At 39.9% G+C, this 16,243-nt stretch overlaps 1 protein-coding gene across 1 annotated transcript in view; it reads left to right on the top strand.

Moving 5' to 3' along the window:
* The window catches only part of LOC103184995 (intersectin-2), a 122,921-nt gene extending 106,791 nt beyond the window's left edge, over positions 1-16,130 (top strand). Inside the window, exons 32-40 of the mRNA XM_042333599.1 lie at positions 706-889; positions 2,372-2,470; positions 3,351-3,518; positions 3,915-4,130; positions 5,909-6,030; positions 7,635-7,717; positions 9,426-9,509; positions 10,516-10,689; positions 11,779-16,130. Of these exons, the coding sequence (XP_042189533.1) occupies positions 706-889; positions 2,372-2,470; positions 3,351-3,518; positions 3,915-4,130; positions 5,909-6,030; positions 7,635-7,717; positions 9,426-9,509; positions 10,516-10,689; positions 11,779-11,936 (1,288 nt within the window). The 3' untranslated portion in view covers positions 11,937-16,130. The remainder of the gene's footprint in view (positions 1-705; positions 890-2,371; positions 2,471-3,350; positions 3,519-3,914; positions 4,131-5,908; positions 6,031-7,634; positions 7,718-9,425; positions 9,510-10,515; positions 10,690-11,778) is intronic.
* The last annotated feature ends 113 nt before the right edge of the window (positions 16,131-16,243 follow it).

The following is a 16,243-nucleotide window of genomic DNA, read 5'->3' as shown; positions in this document are numbered from 1 at the left end:
TAATTTTTGCAGTAGGAGAAAATGACTGGAACTTGGGTTCACCTCTGTCTGGTCTTGGGCCAATCCCGGCCTCGTAATCTTAATGACACAATTTAGAGCTAAACTGATCCAGTGAACATTTCTTCCCACAAAGATTGAGTAAGAAGATTCTTCAGAAATACAGGTATTCTAGGATATGGATAGAAAATTATTCCTATGTTGCTGTGCAACTCTTGAATGGAATGGTATTAGCTTTTAGAGTTCCACTGGCTTGCTGTCTTGACTAAGTTCAACATAAAACATCGGGAGGGGCGATCTCATTAAGGAACTGACAAGGAAAAGAGCTGAACTGTCACAATTTATGGTGATCATTCCAAGAATTGTACACAAATTTAAAGAAACTATTTTGTAGGACTGTATACCCAAATCTTAAAAAAGACGTACAGCTAACAGTTTAATGTCTGGAAGATGACACACTTTAATGTACGGCAAAGTAAGAAATAAAAATGCACAGATAACCTTGTAACTGATCTTAAATTCAAAGTATGATTTTCTGCAAATTACCACACTTGACAGATGAGGCAATTACTTGTATAGCAGTGCAGCAGCTCTCTTTAATGGTCTGTTGTATCTTATACAAGAAAGATCGCTCGCAATGCTTCTGGCTCATTTACTTCAGGCTATTTTGCAAATGTTTGCCAATGCTATTATCATTCATGGTTGTAGAGCTCTGCGTGTGAGGAAGAAGACTGTTGGAGAGAAGATGCCAGTGCAGATAATTGGCGATATCTTAGCGGCTGAGCTGTCCCACATGCAGGCCTACATCCGCTTCTGCAGCTGTCAGCTAAATGGAGCAGGTATACTGCAGCACAGAACTGATGAAGAGCCAGAGTTTAAAGATTTCCTCAAGGTATTACACAAAGGTTTTTTTGTGTTTGGCAAAAATCTCAAAACTATTTTATGCATTTCTTTTCTCTTTTAAAGTTTGTGGGGTCAAAATTGCATTATTTCTAAATGCATTCCATTTCATAATTATCACCCACGATAAATAAGGCACAGTCCAGAAACTGTGATGAAAAACATGCTTAAAACCTGCAGGTTTAGGACTGAATACCCCCTTACCTACGAGAGAATGGTTTCTCCTTCCAGCTCTTTCGGACCTGAACCAGTTATCTTTGATGTTAATGTAGCAAAGGGAATCCTTTTTTGATTCCTTGTCAATAGAATTGATTTTTACTTCAAACTTTCATAATTTTGAAATCATTTTTAGCCCACTAACTGGTGAAAAAGCACAAAATCTGTACACTTCCCGGTCTGATTGAAGATTTTCCTGATTCCAGTTCCTGAAATTGTGCTTTGTTATCCAGCTATCTGTTATTGTTCTAGATTCATTTTCTTATTCCCATTTAGCATCTTGTATAGAAGAGACATCGCTTTTCAAGGCTGAAGAGCCCTAATTCATCTCATTTCTCACAATTCATAATTCTTACTACCCTCCTCTGTACTGCCTTTAAGCCTATTGATAAGATTCCACTCACAACAAACTCCCAGCTGACTGCAAAATAAGTACTGACTCTAAGGCCTAGGCATCCCCTTTTAAATTGATTATGACTAAAAATACTCTTCTGCTTCTCCTCATAGTGTGTGCTCTGCCTATCTTTTCCAATTTTTTGGTGAAATGGAGGCAGCTGTGTGATGCCCTCATATCCTCTATGAAAGTGGCTATATGTAGTGCCCTCTAACGTCTTGGTACATCCTCCTGGTGTGAAAGGCTATACAAATGTAATTTGTTATTGCTAATGGAGCAGCTTATAAATAGCTGATATAAGTGTATTCTGCACAATTCTGTGCATCGTCTGTTTCTGAAGCTCTTTGAGATATCCTTCTGACGTGAAAGGCCCTATAAATGTAAATCATTGTTGTAATGACAATGGTGTTTAATTAAAACGGTTCAATTAACAAGTCTCCATTTTATTAATAACTATAAAAGCTAATATAATGAGCATTAAGAACATAAGAATTTTCTAGGCGAGGAACGACTAAAGGTCGATCTTGTTCGTCTTCCACCATCCTGGCTGTCGTTTGACATGTCGTGTCCCAAAACTACATACTGTATCTCGACAAATTATTTTCTAGCATAAACCTATCTAATTTGTTCTTGAAACAAACATCATTTTCTGCTTCCACTGTCTCCCTGGGGAGCCTTTTCCACACAGTTACTACTCGCTCACTGAAGTAGTGTTTCCGCAGATTTGTTCTGAATTTACCCGCCTTCAATCGCAGGCCGTGACCTCTGGTTACCTGAAAGATATTAATTGAGCAAAATTGCAAGTTACTAAATAAGCAGTATGTATCTCTTGATTTTTTTAAAAATCTTCTACTTTTTCCACAGAGACTAGCATCTAATCCCTCTTGTAAAGGAATGCCACTCTCCAGCTTTCTGCTGAAGCCCATGCAGCGTATTACACGGTATCCACTGATCATTAAGAATGTAAGTGCACACAGTGCATCCTGGTGTCACTGCATATATTTAATGGGAGGCCTTTCGAAGTACAGCCAATAAATATATGACGCCTTTCAATGCAATTAACAACTGATGTAACATGTATTCATCGTTAACTAGTTTTTCTGCTCTTGTAGTTAGTCAATTATTCCATGTGTGTCAATTATTCAATGTGTACTCAACTTCTATTGAAATATAATTGTCATAAAGAATGAAAATCCAGTTTAAATTGTGCCCAACAATTTGGTGTTTCTCATAACTAACTCCACAAAGTTTCCTGAGCTTTTCCTGAAAATGCATTTCCATTATAAGGGAGGATATTCCATGTTCAGAATATCCTCTGGTTTTGATACAATGATGGGACCTACTTCCGACCACAGAGAATGGTGTATTTGTGCAGCCAAAAATAAACTGTCAGTTTAATTTAACTGGTATCCTGTGAAGCTGCATTCAAACACTGCCTCCAGGGATGATATATGTATTCCCAGGCTTCTATTACTGAGAAGGTATTAAAGTTTGAAACTGAACAATATTGAAAAGAGGCTTCAGGCAAAAATCACAGTTGTGGAGGATTTTAGAACAAAGTATAGATTGATAATTATCAACTAAAATTCTCCCATTTTTTAACAGATTTGATCTTTGCCTAAATAAGGGAGAAGGGTTTGGTTGTTTATCTGTTTTTTTTTTGCTTGTCTATTTATTTGACTGTCTGTCTGACTTTATTGAAGGGAATCGGGAATATTCGAGAGGGAATTAGTAGAGGTAGAGAAGGGTATTTAATAGAAATGGATGTTGTAAAATAGACATCAGATACTCTATGCTGACCCCAGCACGTTCTGAATGCTATAAAATGTTTTTATTTCTACAGATCCTAGAAAATACTCCTGAAAATCATGCAGACCGTAACTATTTAAAGCAGGCTCTGGAGCGTGCGGAGGAACTGTGTTCCGATGTGAATGAAGGTGTGCGTGAAAAGGAGAACTCGGACAGGCTGGAGTGGATGCAGTCACACGTACAATGTGAAGGACTGGCAGAGGTAAGGTTCCAGCAGACACTTCTCTTAGACTTAGTTTGCTGGTAAAATACATTGTATTGCTTTAAATGTAAAATGGCCTTTTTTTTGGTTTATTGTTTTGAAATGAAGTCAACACACAGGATCTTTGTTAATCGGTAATATTACCACTCACACTACTGGGTCCACATAGTTGTCTCTGTATGCTGTCTGAATTGGCACAGCAAGTCACTCAATTAAGAGAAGGGCCACTACTACCTTCTCAGGGCAACCAGGAATGGGCAATAAATGCTGGCCCTGACATCTGAGAGGAGCCAAAAGCTAAATGATCATCTACGCTTGCAGGGTCTCACCACTGACAATGTGACCACAGTCTGGTTTGGGGAGTCCATAGACACCTTTGTATCTTTTGTTTTTCAGCAAATTGTATTCAACTCCATTACAAACTGCTTAGGGCCAAGGAAACTGCTACACAGCGGGAAGCTTCACAAAGCAAAGAGCAATAAGGAGCTGTACGCATTTCTCTTCAATGACTTCCTTTTGCTCACCTACATAGTGAAACAAGCATTCAGCTCATCGGGCTCCGACAAGCTATTCAGCTCCAAGTGCACCTCTCAGTTTAAAATGTACAAAACAGTAAGTCTGGTTTACCCCAAGGGGAACGGGAAAATTTATACTTTTACTACATGACTATGGTCAGGGTTGTAGATGCCCTGAAATCTGGTACTATGTGAGATTGCCAAGCTGTATCCTGCATTCTTGGAGTGGCAGAAGGTAACAAATGGTGTCCTCCAGAAATCTGTAGTGAGGCCTCAGGTTTTCACCAAGTTTGTTAAAGAACCTGATTGAAGCAGTAAAGAGAGGTATATCTATTTGCAAATGACATTACAAACAACAACAATTTGCATTTATTTGGCGCCCCTCACACAGGGTAGTATCCCAGAGCGCTGAACACTGGCGAAGCTCGACGCTGAGCCGGGGAGAGGGCGTTAGGTGACCATAAGCACAGTCAAAGAAGAAAGTCTTCAGGCACAACCCGAAGATGGGGAAGGAAGGGGCAAAACGGCATGACAGAGGAGGAATGTTCCAGCGTTTGGGGACGCTGAATGTGCGGCCACTGATGGTGGAACAGAGGGCATGAGGGACATGCAGAAGGCCGGAGTCAATCAAGCAGAGGGTAGTGGGTTAAGGGAGTGGGTTGGAGAGGTTGCCAGAAGTTGCCAGGGCATGAAGGGATTTGAAAATGAGTGTGAGGATCTTATGGAGTCCTGTAGCTCAGTGGTTAAAGCACTTACTTTGCAAGCGAGAGACCTGAGTTCAATTCCAGGCAGGGCGAAACCTTGGGTAAGTTTCCTTACTCCACACAGAGCCTAATAATAATCCCTCCAAAACCAAAAACAATAATAAATTGGTCATTTTCAATCTACGACTGTTTGTGGGACATTGCTGTGCGCAATTGGCTGCCGCGTTCACCCACAAATATACAGTTAATTCACTTTACAGTGTGTTCTGTGAAGAGCTTTGGGACGTCCTCCCGACGTGAAAAGCGCTATATCAAATGCAAGGATTATTATTATTATATCGATCTGTTCGGCGATAGGGAGCTAGTAGAGACTGGCTAGAACTGGTGTGATGGGATTATGGAGCTCAGTACGGGTGAGTATGTGAGTGGTGGAGTTTTTGATCAACTGGATTAATTTACTAAATTACAGGCATAGTAAATTCTGCAGGTGGGAGCAGGAAATTGTAAAATATAGACAAAGTAAACAAGTGGGCAGAACTATGGTAGATGGAGTTTGTGCAATGAAGTGTGAGGTAGCAAACTTTGGGTTGAAGAAAGACAAATTGGATACATTTGTAATAGGGATAGAGTAGGAGTGATGGATGGGCAAAAGGATATAGATGTCCAAATTCACAATTATCTTAAATAATAATAATAATAAATCTATGTGCCTTGGTTACTGACGCACTGGCCAGTGGAAAGTTTTTCCTTATCTACTCTATCGAAAACCCTCATAATTTTGAACACCTCTATTAAATCTCCCCTTAACCTTCTCTACTCCAAGGAGAGCAATCCCAGCTTCTCTAGTCGCTTCATATAACAAAAATCCCTCATCCCTGGTACCATTCTGGTAAATCTCCTCTCCAATCCCTTGATATCCTCGATGAAAACATTTTTTTCACACGGAGGGTTGTGGAAATATGGAAGTCACTGCCCCAAAACGTTATAGATCAAATATGAGTTAATTGAAATATTTAAGAGAGAGAGATATATTTGGTAGTCAGAGATACAAAAGGATATTGTGAAAGGCGAGAGAAATTGTATTGAGTTCAGATCAGCTAACATACTGGTGGAGGAGGCTTGACAGACTTTTGTTCCTATTGTCTTATTTTCTTATTTCTCATTCTTTTAGCCCATTTTCCTGAATGAAGTACTTGTGAAACTGCCAACGGATCCATCGAGTGATGATCCCGTCTTTCATATCTCTCACATCGACCGGGTGCACACACTTCGATTGGAGTCTCATAATGAGAGGTGAGGAACACTGACATGCCAGTCCACTTACATATTCCCGCTGCTGCCAGGTTGTTGAGAGAGTAAGAATGCTTGAGATGAGGAAGTGCCACATCTCCACATCTTCAAAAGCCTACGAGCAACTTATGCTATTATGAACTGTTCTGTGCTTACTGCTAGGACAGGTTTAATTAATTTAAAATAATTAATCCTACATCTTATGGTTTTATAGTATACTTTATCAATAATAGTGCAGCTAGGATCCTCACTCCTGCTTGTTATTCTGTGATACCTGCTAAAACACAGACATTGTGGATATTGGAAATTGGATTAACATTAGCTGTGATGGTTTTTATATACATATATACAGTATAATATAATTAAAAATTATATTTGTATAACACCTTTCACGTCAGGAGGATGTCCCAATGCGCTGGACAGTAAGGGATTTCGACCTGAGCGGGTGGGGGGGGTGTAGGAGGTTCACTGAATGGTCGAAGACATGATCGAAGAGGAGGAGGTCTTGAGTCATGCCTTGAACCTCCTGATACTCACTGATCATGGTTATAGATGAAGAAAGGTCACAGGTTGAAACTGCTCACATGTGGACATCAGGTGAGAATGGCTGATGCTCACACAGTTTACCAAGATTTACTGTTCAGGATCACCTATGAATACCCAGCCACTCAGGTAAGATATACCCATGAAACCACTCAAACTAACATAGCAGCTCAGTTTTTCTTTTCATCCAAGATGAACAAAAGTTTGTTTGGTTTATTTTTGTTAACGTTTGGTCCAGGAAGAGGTCGATGAGAACTAACTTCCTCCTGGCGAATGTCACCAAGACAGAGGTTCTCCTGCTTGTCTCCCGTCAACGTGGAATCTCACTGCCTTGTTCGATTCTCAACTGTCCTTTAAACGCCACATCCTTGCCCTGACCTATTCAGCTTTCCTCCACCTCCGCACTACCTCTTTCCTCTGGCCATCGAGACCCTTCTCCACGCTTTCATCACGTCCAGGCTAGACTACCCCAACTCTTCCCCCACAAGCTGCAGACCATCCAGAACTCTTCAGTTCCTCTCCTCGCCTGTACTAGGCTCTGCTTAATCAATCACCCCCATCCTCGCTCCACTGGCTCCCCATTCCCCAGATGATTGAGTTCAAGAACTTCATCTTCAATCTTAAATCGCTCCATAGTCTTGCTCCACCCTACTTCTGTGACCTTCCAAAATCCTACTAAACTGCCCGGCTTGTCCAAGCAGTGACCTGCTTCATGTCCCCTGCCCTGCCCATTCCACCATCAGCGGTTGGACCTTTAGCCTTTCTACCCGCAATCTCTGGAACTCCATCCTAGAGAACCTTCACCTTACCCGTACCCTTGGCTCCTTAAAGGTCCATCCTCTTTGACAGTGCCTTCAGTCACAGTCCCATTCAAGCCCATCTCCCTTGGCCTCCACTCTTTCAAAATCAACTCCTCAGCTCAGGTGCAAACTCTCGACTGTCTAGCACCATGGAACATCCTCCCAACGTGAAGGGTGCTAAATAAATGCAATTTGATGTTTGTTGTTTTTTGTTTAAGTCTCGTGTAACACTGATGAGTTATCTTTCTCTGGCTTCCCTGACAGGACTTCCTGGGTTCAGAAGATTAAGGCAGCATCAGAACACTTCCTAGAAACTGAAAAAGGGAAGCGAGAGAAAGCCTATCAAGGTACATACAAAAGTACTTTAAAATATTTTTGATTTATTTGCTTGCTATAAAAAACATATTCCTTGGAGAATGGAGAGAAGCAGTCTGGTTCCGATGTCTGCCAATTCTACTCAAGCCAACTGTTAAGAGTAAATAGGTATATTTCCTTCGTCCTTATGGGAAGCCAGCCAGCCATATGCTGCATCTCTCAGATGCACATCTGAGATTGTAGACCACATGAGGAACCTTGGTCTTGTCGCTCTCCCTGATACACAGCTGAGATTGTATAGAGTGTCCACAAAGTCCTCTTAACCCCATTATAAAACAACCTCCAATTGGTGGAACCATCGCTCAAATGGGAAGGGATGTGTGCCGAGCTGTGAACAGGAAGATGGTGGTAATACTTTCACACATTTCATGCTGAGATGCGTTGCCCACCAGGAAACTCGCAGAGCATTCCTTGTACCTACAATCTACCTAGTGAGGCTCAAACCTGCACTTGTTGAATGTCAAACAACCAATTAGTGACTATGATCCTTGGGGAGGAGGGGGGAGAGGTAAGCAGGGTCTCCTTGGACTGAACAGGCACCAAGGTGATATGCCTGAAAACGGAATGTCGGATTTGGTTATCCTTCTGTGGCAGTCTCTGTTGTCCAGTTCCTGATCCAGGGGGGTCCACAGTATTCCAGGACACTGCTGATGACAGCAAAGCCAGCCTGGTTCATCGGCAGGACCCGGAAGGGCAGACCAGTCACTGGGGGCAGGGAGTCATCCCACTCAGCTCCTGTTACCCCTGCAAACCAAAGCCCTAACAGGTAGGGTGGTCCTAGCTGGACAAGCAGGAGGAAAGCTTGCCAGACAGCAATATCAATGGTAAACTATGCGGGTTTAGCTCCAGCAGTATCCCAACGCATACTCTGGGGTCCCTAAGCCCTGGCTCTTGCCAACCTGCGCCTAATACTTTCCAGAATTAGATAAATAGGATGTGTCCCTCCAGGGAGAGTGTGTATTCCACTCCAACAATCTATCTCTGGGATTTCAATGTGCAGGTGGGATGCATGGAAACCTCAGTTTGGTTTGGATACTTTAAGCATGGGGATGGTTTTTCTTTTTGTGTCAGACACCCAGCTGACCAAAAAAAAAAGTTACAAAACAACGATATGAGACTACAGAGGAGCTGAAACAAGCTGTCAGTGATGCAGTTCCCCTCGTCACTCCATCATGTTACAGAAGATGTTGCACCGAACATGGTGAGGGATCATGAAAATGATGCTGCTCACACTGATCCTCTGGACTTCTAAATACAGTTAAACACTTGTACTGAATACAATTAAGTATCATCATCCTTCCACATGTTTCAGCTCTTAGTCAGTAAATTATAGAGAAAAAACATGGGGGTAACAGGACTTTGTGGACCCACTTTACAGTACATCACATGGAGAATCCTCAGACAACCTGTCACCCTGCATTGTGGCACGACATTCTCCATTAGATCAGGAGGGTCATTAAAGCTCATCTTCTTCAGGAGCAGCTAAACTAATCTCTGTCATACTTTGAGTGTATCAGCTTTTGTAACGTGTACTTATAAAAAGAAAATTCAATTATAGTACAGGCATTTCAATTATTATTATACTCATCTTCAAAGTCTTAGTACAATGAGGAGTTTCACCCGATACTTCAATTCAAAACCATCTTTCTCTGACCATGTGTTTTATTTATTATCTTTCAGCACGCTCACAAAAGACAAGTGGAATAGGGCGACTGTTGGTGAGCATTATTGAGGCCACAGAGCTGAAACCTTGCAGGTCTAATGGTAAGAATGACAGAGAAATTGTTTTTGCCTTAAATTCTGCTTCCTCCCACTCGATTCAATGATCCGTAATGTCTTTGAGCAGCACTTTGACATGTACTTTTTGTTGTCATTATAAAGCTATATTATCCTACAGTAATTAAACAAGAATTGTAAAAGTCAGAATGTATTTGTGTCATCTAAAATTACCGGGTAAAATTTGCAGGATTCCAAAAGGTATTTAAGAGCAATTTCTCCAGGTAAGTGTTTTACTCCACTCAGAGTCCTGGCACCCCATTTTGTGTTTTAATTGAAGCAATAATTGTACAAAATGTAAGTCCTACAGTGGGCTCCAGATTATTTAGAGCCAATATAGGGCTAACTTGTAGTAATCATGGCAGAGCAGGCTCAAAGGGTGTAGGTCAATTGCTAAAAGTTGGGTGGGGGCGGTTTGGCCTAGGAGAGTGCGGATATTTAATTTTATCTAGAAAAATTCCCAAATCCTAATTTTTGCTTTGTTTCTACTGGTTTAATTCGGACTGTATTCAGCATACAGGGAAAACAGGAGCTTGGCAGGTAACGTAGTACTGTGTTTGTTCATGCAGCAGTTAGCAATAGAACTGTGCCAGGTGGGTTACACAAGCTCGCTCACTGCCTGCAAGTTATCTGACAGACTGCAGCCTCTTCTGTTGCAGATAGTAGTGATTCCTGTTTAGTGAGAAGGGATGGGATTTACATAGAACTTTACAGCAAGAACTAGGCCATTTGGCCCAACTAGTCCATACTTGTATTCCACAATAGCTTCCATTCCTACTAATCCTCTCTCCTATTCCCTTCTCCCTCGTGTATGCATTAAGCTTCTTAAAAATGTTAATGCCTTTTGCTTCAACCACTGCTTCCACATTCTCACCGCCCTCTGCGTAAAGAAAGACGTTGAATGATTCAATGATCAATGCTTCTTGCAAGTGTTTTACATTTTGAAATCTCTGCCTAAAACCCTTTGTGATTGTTTGTTCCATGTCATGACTAGGGAAAAGCAATCCTTTCTGTGAAGTCAGCATGGGATCACAATGTTACACAACTAGAACACTGTCAGACACTTTGAACCCAAAGTGGAACTTCAACTGCCAGTTCTTTATCAAGGATCTTTACCAAGACGTGTTGTGCATCACAGTGTTTGAAAGGGATCAGTTCTCTCCCGATGGTATGTTTGCTTAATATTTTTGAAGTGGATTCAAATAATAATAGGGCAGAGCATTTTGTAAATTTTTGCTGCCCCTCTCTCGGCAAGTGAACTATTGTTACTGCGACCTGAGCCTGGCAGACTTTGTTCATGAGTCACAGTTTATTGACCCAGGGTAAGTCATGAGGAGCCTTACAATCTCTAAGAGACCTGAAGGGGTGCAGACACCAGGGTTCGCAGTCGGTGTCCTACACTCCCTCTCAGGCTCTACATCCGGTCCCTGGATAAAGTCTGCCGAGGAAAGACTGGTCGTGGATCAGTTTTATACCCAGGCTCTGTGTCCTCCTCTCCGGTACAGAACAAAGGCCTTCAGGAGGACCTCATGACCTAATAATAATAATAATAATAATCCTTGCATTTGATATAGCGCTTTTCACGTCGGGAGGACGTCCCAAAGCGCTTCACAGAACACACTGTAAAGTGAATTGACTGTATATTTGTGGGCGAACGCGGCAGCCAATTGCGCACAGCAATGTCCCACAAACAGTCGTAGATTAAAAATGACCAATTTATTATTGTTTTTGGTTTTGGAGGGATTATTATTAGGCTCTGTGTGGAGTAAGGAAACTTGCCCAAGGTTTCGCCCTCTGCCTGGAATTGAACTCAGGTCTCTCACTTGCAAAGCGAGTGCTCTAACCACTGAGCTACAGGACTCCACTGTGCAAAATTGGCTGCCAGTTTTACAGTCAATTCACTTTACAGTATATTCTGTGAAGCGCTTTGAGACGTCTAGAAGACATGAAAAGCCCTATGTTAAATGCAAGGTTTATTATTATTATCCTCACCCAATATCACACACATCCCAAGTGCCCCTACCAACAACCTCACTTCCTACCAAACCCACTTGCCGGTAGCTGGGGCTGACTTAATCCTGGAGTGATGAGGCCCCTGATGTTACTGTAATTCAAGCACTCACAGAACCAAACTCCAGCAAGACAGCGTCTTCTCAGAAGAGGACCCATCAAAACGAGTCAAGCTTTTTGAACCTAAAGATCTTGTTAAGTCTTTGAGGAATTTCTCTTAGCTCTTCTCTCATTCATTATTTGACAGATTTTCTAGGTCGTACGGAGATTCCAGTGGCAACAATCAAAAAGGAACAGGAAGGCAGGGGACCTTCCACAAAGCGCCTTCTTTTGCATGAAGTGCAAACTGGAGAAGTGTGGGTTCGGCTCGATCTCCAGCTGTACGAACAGAAAACACTGCTTTGAAATACAGGCTTCAGTTGGGGCCATGTATATTTCTGTCTGAGGAAAGCAGCAAAAAATCTATAAAACTTATCAAAAAGTGGAGGAAGCCAAACAAGTAAAACCTCACAAAGAACTACGTACACTGTGGCGGTCAGCCTTCATTGTAGACAAATAGCGACCTGTATTTTTGCTGTGGTAAGCATTTCCTTCAAGCAATGTGAAGTTACAGTAGAGGCCAGTAGAGGAGTTTAAATAGGCATCAGAGTCCCGAAATTCCTCTGGTCTTGGCCTTAACCGTCGTCTTCAAATTTGGGATGGAACAGTTTTTTTGAAAATTTGTAAATTCAGTCATTTGGAAATTAGCATTCTGCAGTTCTTTTCAGATATTGCAGAAATCAAATTAAAGATTGAATTTAAGAATATTTAAATGTTCTGCCTATTCTTGAAACTTAAAACAATGATCTTGAGGCTAAAATCCTGAAGGATTTCGAGCCTCAGCAGTCACTGTATGTAAGAGCCAAAAGTTTCACCTGGGGGAGAGGACTGCCATATCAGTGACAAGCTCAGAACAGGTAGATCCAATAGGGTCAAGGTAAAGTACACATTAACTTTACTGCTAACTTCTCACTGAAATTAATCCACTGTAGGCATTGTGCAAACATCAAAAAGTACAAGATGAGAATGGACGATTAAACCAATTGTAATTCAAGATAACCAACACTGAAAATGGTGATGTTTCTCCACAATTGCTAATGCTGTGCATGTAACAAGCTCTTTTCTAAAGTAATGAGTAAAATTCAAAACTAAATAACATTTGAAAATGGATGGTTTCAATGCAGTTTGTTTGGCTGATGTTGGAATAATATTTTTGAGATAAATGAATTAGGATAAGCAATGGCAGTCAGACAGCAAATCACAGCTTAGGCTAGTATAAGCTGTTCCATAATGTCTCAGGTTGTTCGCTGAACTAGTGATAAGCAAAATGAGTTGAAAACTTTTTGGAGTTGAAAACTTTTTTTAAAAAAATTCTCAGCTACTGAATTTCTGTTAGAAGTGTAAAAAAAAATTGTAGAACTTAATTTTGTTCCCTTCATTGAACAAAACAAACTTGTTATTGTGTTCATAACAGAACATGGCACATAACCCATCTTTTTACATTAGTGTCTACCTACTCAGTTTTAACAGTATCTAATGCAACTTCCCTTCTTGCCTTAGTTTTTTCAAAACTCATAAATTGAGACCTGACTTTTTGAAAAAACAATCTTTTTATCCGGTGTGAACTAATGATAAATCTGAATCTTTCTCTATCTGTAGAGTATATAACAAAGCATAAAGTATACTAACAGTTTAGCCAGTGTCAGTACATTTTATAGAGACTTGTGAAAAGAACATCATAATTTATGGTATTACTATACAAGCTCACATTTTATAAAACAAACTATTTTTATTATCAGATCTGACCAAGTTTGATGCCTGATGTCGGAGGTGCACCTCTTTAGTTAGGTTAGTGCGTGTTGTACATTTAAGTTTTTTTTTAAAAAAGTGTTCTTTGTTGTAATCCAACTTTTAATTGGTGCAACACCACTTCTTGCAATAACTGGAGCCTCTGTCCAGAGTGTGAGAGACACTTGGGTTGTTAGTATTAGCAAAGAGAAATTATTTGCAGATTCGATCTACATGAGAAACTACTAATCATTTTAGTTGTCCAAATTGTACTAACGACTGCTGCCAGGAATCTGTGGGATTTAAAGTTAAGAGATGTAACCATGAACTGCATTATTTACCAATATTGCATGTGTTTATAGGTATTGTTTTTTGAGAATCCATGGTTTATCAGTTTTCTACTTGATAAGTCTGTGTAATGTTTAGAAGGTCTGTGATACAGTATACAGAACTGTGTTCCAGTAGGTTTCAAATATTTGTTTGCATCCCCTTTAGTTAATTTGTGTTGCAAACAAAACACACATTCTGCAATTGCTGTTACATTCTTGGATAATCTACCCAATTGTGTTTTTTTTAAATGACTAGTTTTGGAATAATGCTGTTCTCCTTGATGTTCTTTGACTGCAATATGAACTAGCAGCATAGGATTTGGTACGTGCTGTTAGATTGTAGTACAATTCAAAAAATAATTATTTCTAAATAATCAGAATTCTGATATTCACAACTGAAGAATTCTCACTAAAATATCTGGATCTTGGAAAATTACAGATAGCATTTTTATGGCTTTGCTTAGTAGACATGGGCTGTAACTAGAGATATTCAAAGACCAATATTGTGAATAAGTGAAATATCTGTCAATTTATAGTCATGAGCTCAGCAGTAAAATACTTGAAGAACCATGAACATTCAGTTACCAGTCAATGTCAGAGTAATATTGCAATTTTGCTACTTTCAACTTGATTTTGTATGAATGCAACACAGCAAATACTGAACTTGTTAGATCAGAAAAGTTATAGCAGCAGTGCATTGTATTTCACAGGAATGTCAGCTAATAGAACTGCTGGTTAATGTACCCATTGAATTCAAATTGTGTTAAATGAGCTAGGTAAGATGGTAACCAATATAATGTTAAATAAAGGACCACTCTGGCTCATAAGTATAGAATTATTTCATTGCACCCAAAACTCTTAATATTTCCAATATATTGCACACAAAAATGTAATGTGTATTTTTGTGTGATGTGTGTGACCTCAGGCAATATGCTTATCAATTGGCCAAAGTATATAATATATATTGATATTTGCAGGCAAGAGATACTATTCTCCCCTTTCCAATCTTCTCATCCTTTCCTGCTTCTCTAGTTTTATTCTTTGTGTGTGAACCCAGAAAGTGACGATAGATAGATGGGCTTTTAACAATAGAGGAGAATCATAGATGTACCAATTGTGGTTACACTTATACTCCTAGTAGGTGGCACTGGATATCAATTACAATTAGGAACCTTAACTGATTTTCCCAAATCCAGGATGCTTAGATCAATTGTGATGCCCCTACAGTATGTTTTAAACATCTCTGGTCTATTTGGCTCACTGAACCACCAGGAGTGCCAAGTATATGATTTGGGTTCAAATTTAATCCTCATTATTATTTCCTTTGTCAACAACTCCAGCAGTGGCTGCAAACCATTCTGTGTGCTGTCACTGTTGCGGTCTGTTTGGTGGTCAAAAGCTTGGGCCAATTTGGTCTCCTTGCTGAGTTCTGAACTGCCTTGCTTCAACCAAGCTGAAAATAGGTTGCTTTTGTCCATGCAAGATAAAGGAAAGTGAGGATTAAAGCACAGTTACTCTGACTACATTCCCTGAATACGGCCAAGCGTTCAGACATTGGCAATGCCATATTCTTTTGGGGAGAAATTCTCTAGGCACCTCTTAATTCTGCAAAAGCTGATGAGTGCAATGCTTGATAGCTCCAGTATGGTGCTGATAAAACATCCTGTAAATGTGCAAGAAAATGCCATATAAAGAATCTGCCAATTCCTAATTAATATAAACATGTTCAAAAAGATACTGAACTTTAACACAGTATAAATAGTATACACTCAACGGTTTATTGTTTGGATACGTTTCCAAACAGCTATGAAAGCAGTCCTATTTTTGAGCAAGCTGCTAAAAAGATAAATGACTACCTAAAGTATATGGTGTCTTTTGTGGTCATAAGCCATTTGTTTCTCTAACCCTTGAATTGGAATGTATGAAGAATTCTGAAAAGCATTTAAGCCATGCTACTTTGAGTGCTAAGACGTTTATTGTAAATGAGGGAAATGAGAATGTCTATTTGCCAAATATTTTTCCTCCCTGCAGGACCAATAGTTGTACCAATTATAGAAATACACTGTGGGGTATATAACCTCTGATAAGTCATACCACTGTCATATTATTATTTAGTTTGCATTTGAACATAAGGAGTATAGGGGAAATAGAACTGGAAATAATAGTATAATATTTAAGTGCTAAAAGTCTTGATGTGTAAATCTTTTGTTTTTCTTACATTAAATCATGTAAAACTTTCTTTTAAAAAATAAAACTGCTGTGATTTTATGGCACTGCCCTTTCTATGCAGTTTGCTGTAGGGAATCTCTTTGCACTACTGTGGTATGTCTAATTGTATACTATCAGTTTTTTTTGTAGACTGAATCACTTTGTATGACGTTATGCAATTTGATAAGTCTTTGTATAGATATGGTGTCAATAAAATTGACAGTTTTGAATTATGGATGGTAGTTGTCACATTTTGTGCCAAAGATTCCACTTGTATTTTCCACCTATGCATTGATATGTTCCTGTATCTGGAAGGGAATAAGCAGCCCCTGGAGGTTTGTACCTTAA

This window comes from Callorhinchus milii, unplaced genomic scaffold, assembly GCF_018977255.1.
Source record: "Callorhinchus milii isolate IMCB2004 unplaced genomic scaffold, IMCB_Cmil_1.0 Scaffold3, whole genome shotgun sequence".
NCBI classification, from domain to species: Eukaryota; Metazoa; Chordata; class Chondrichthyes; order Chimaeriformes; family Callorhinchidae; genus Callorhinchus; species Callorhinchus milii.
The sequence above is the reverse complement of the archived record's forward strand: the minus strand, read 5'-3'. Positions and strand labels throughout refer to the sequence as shown.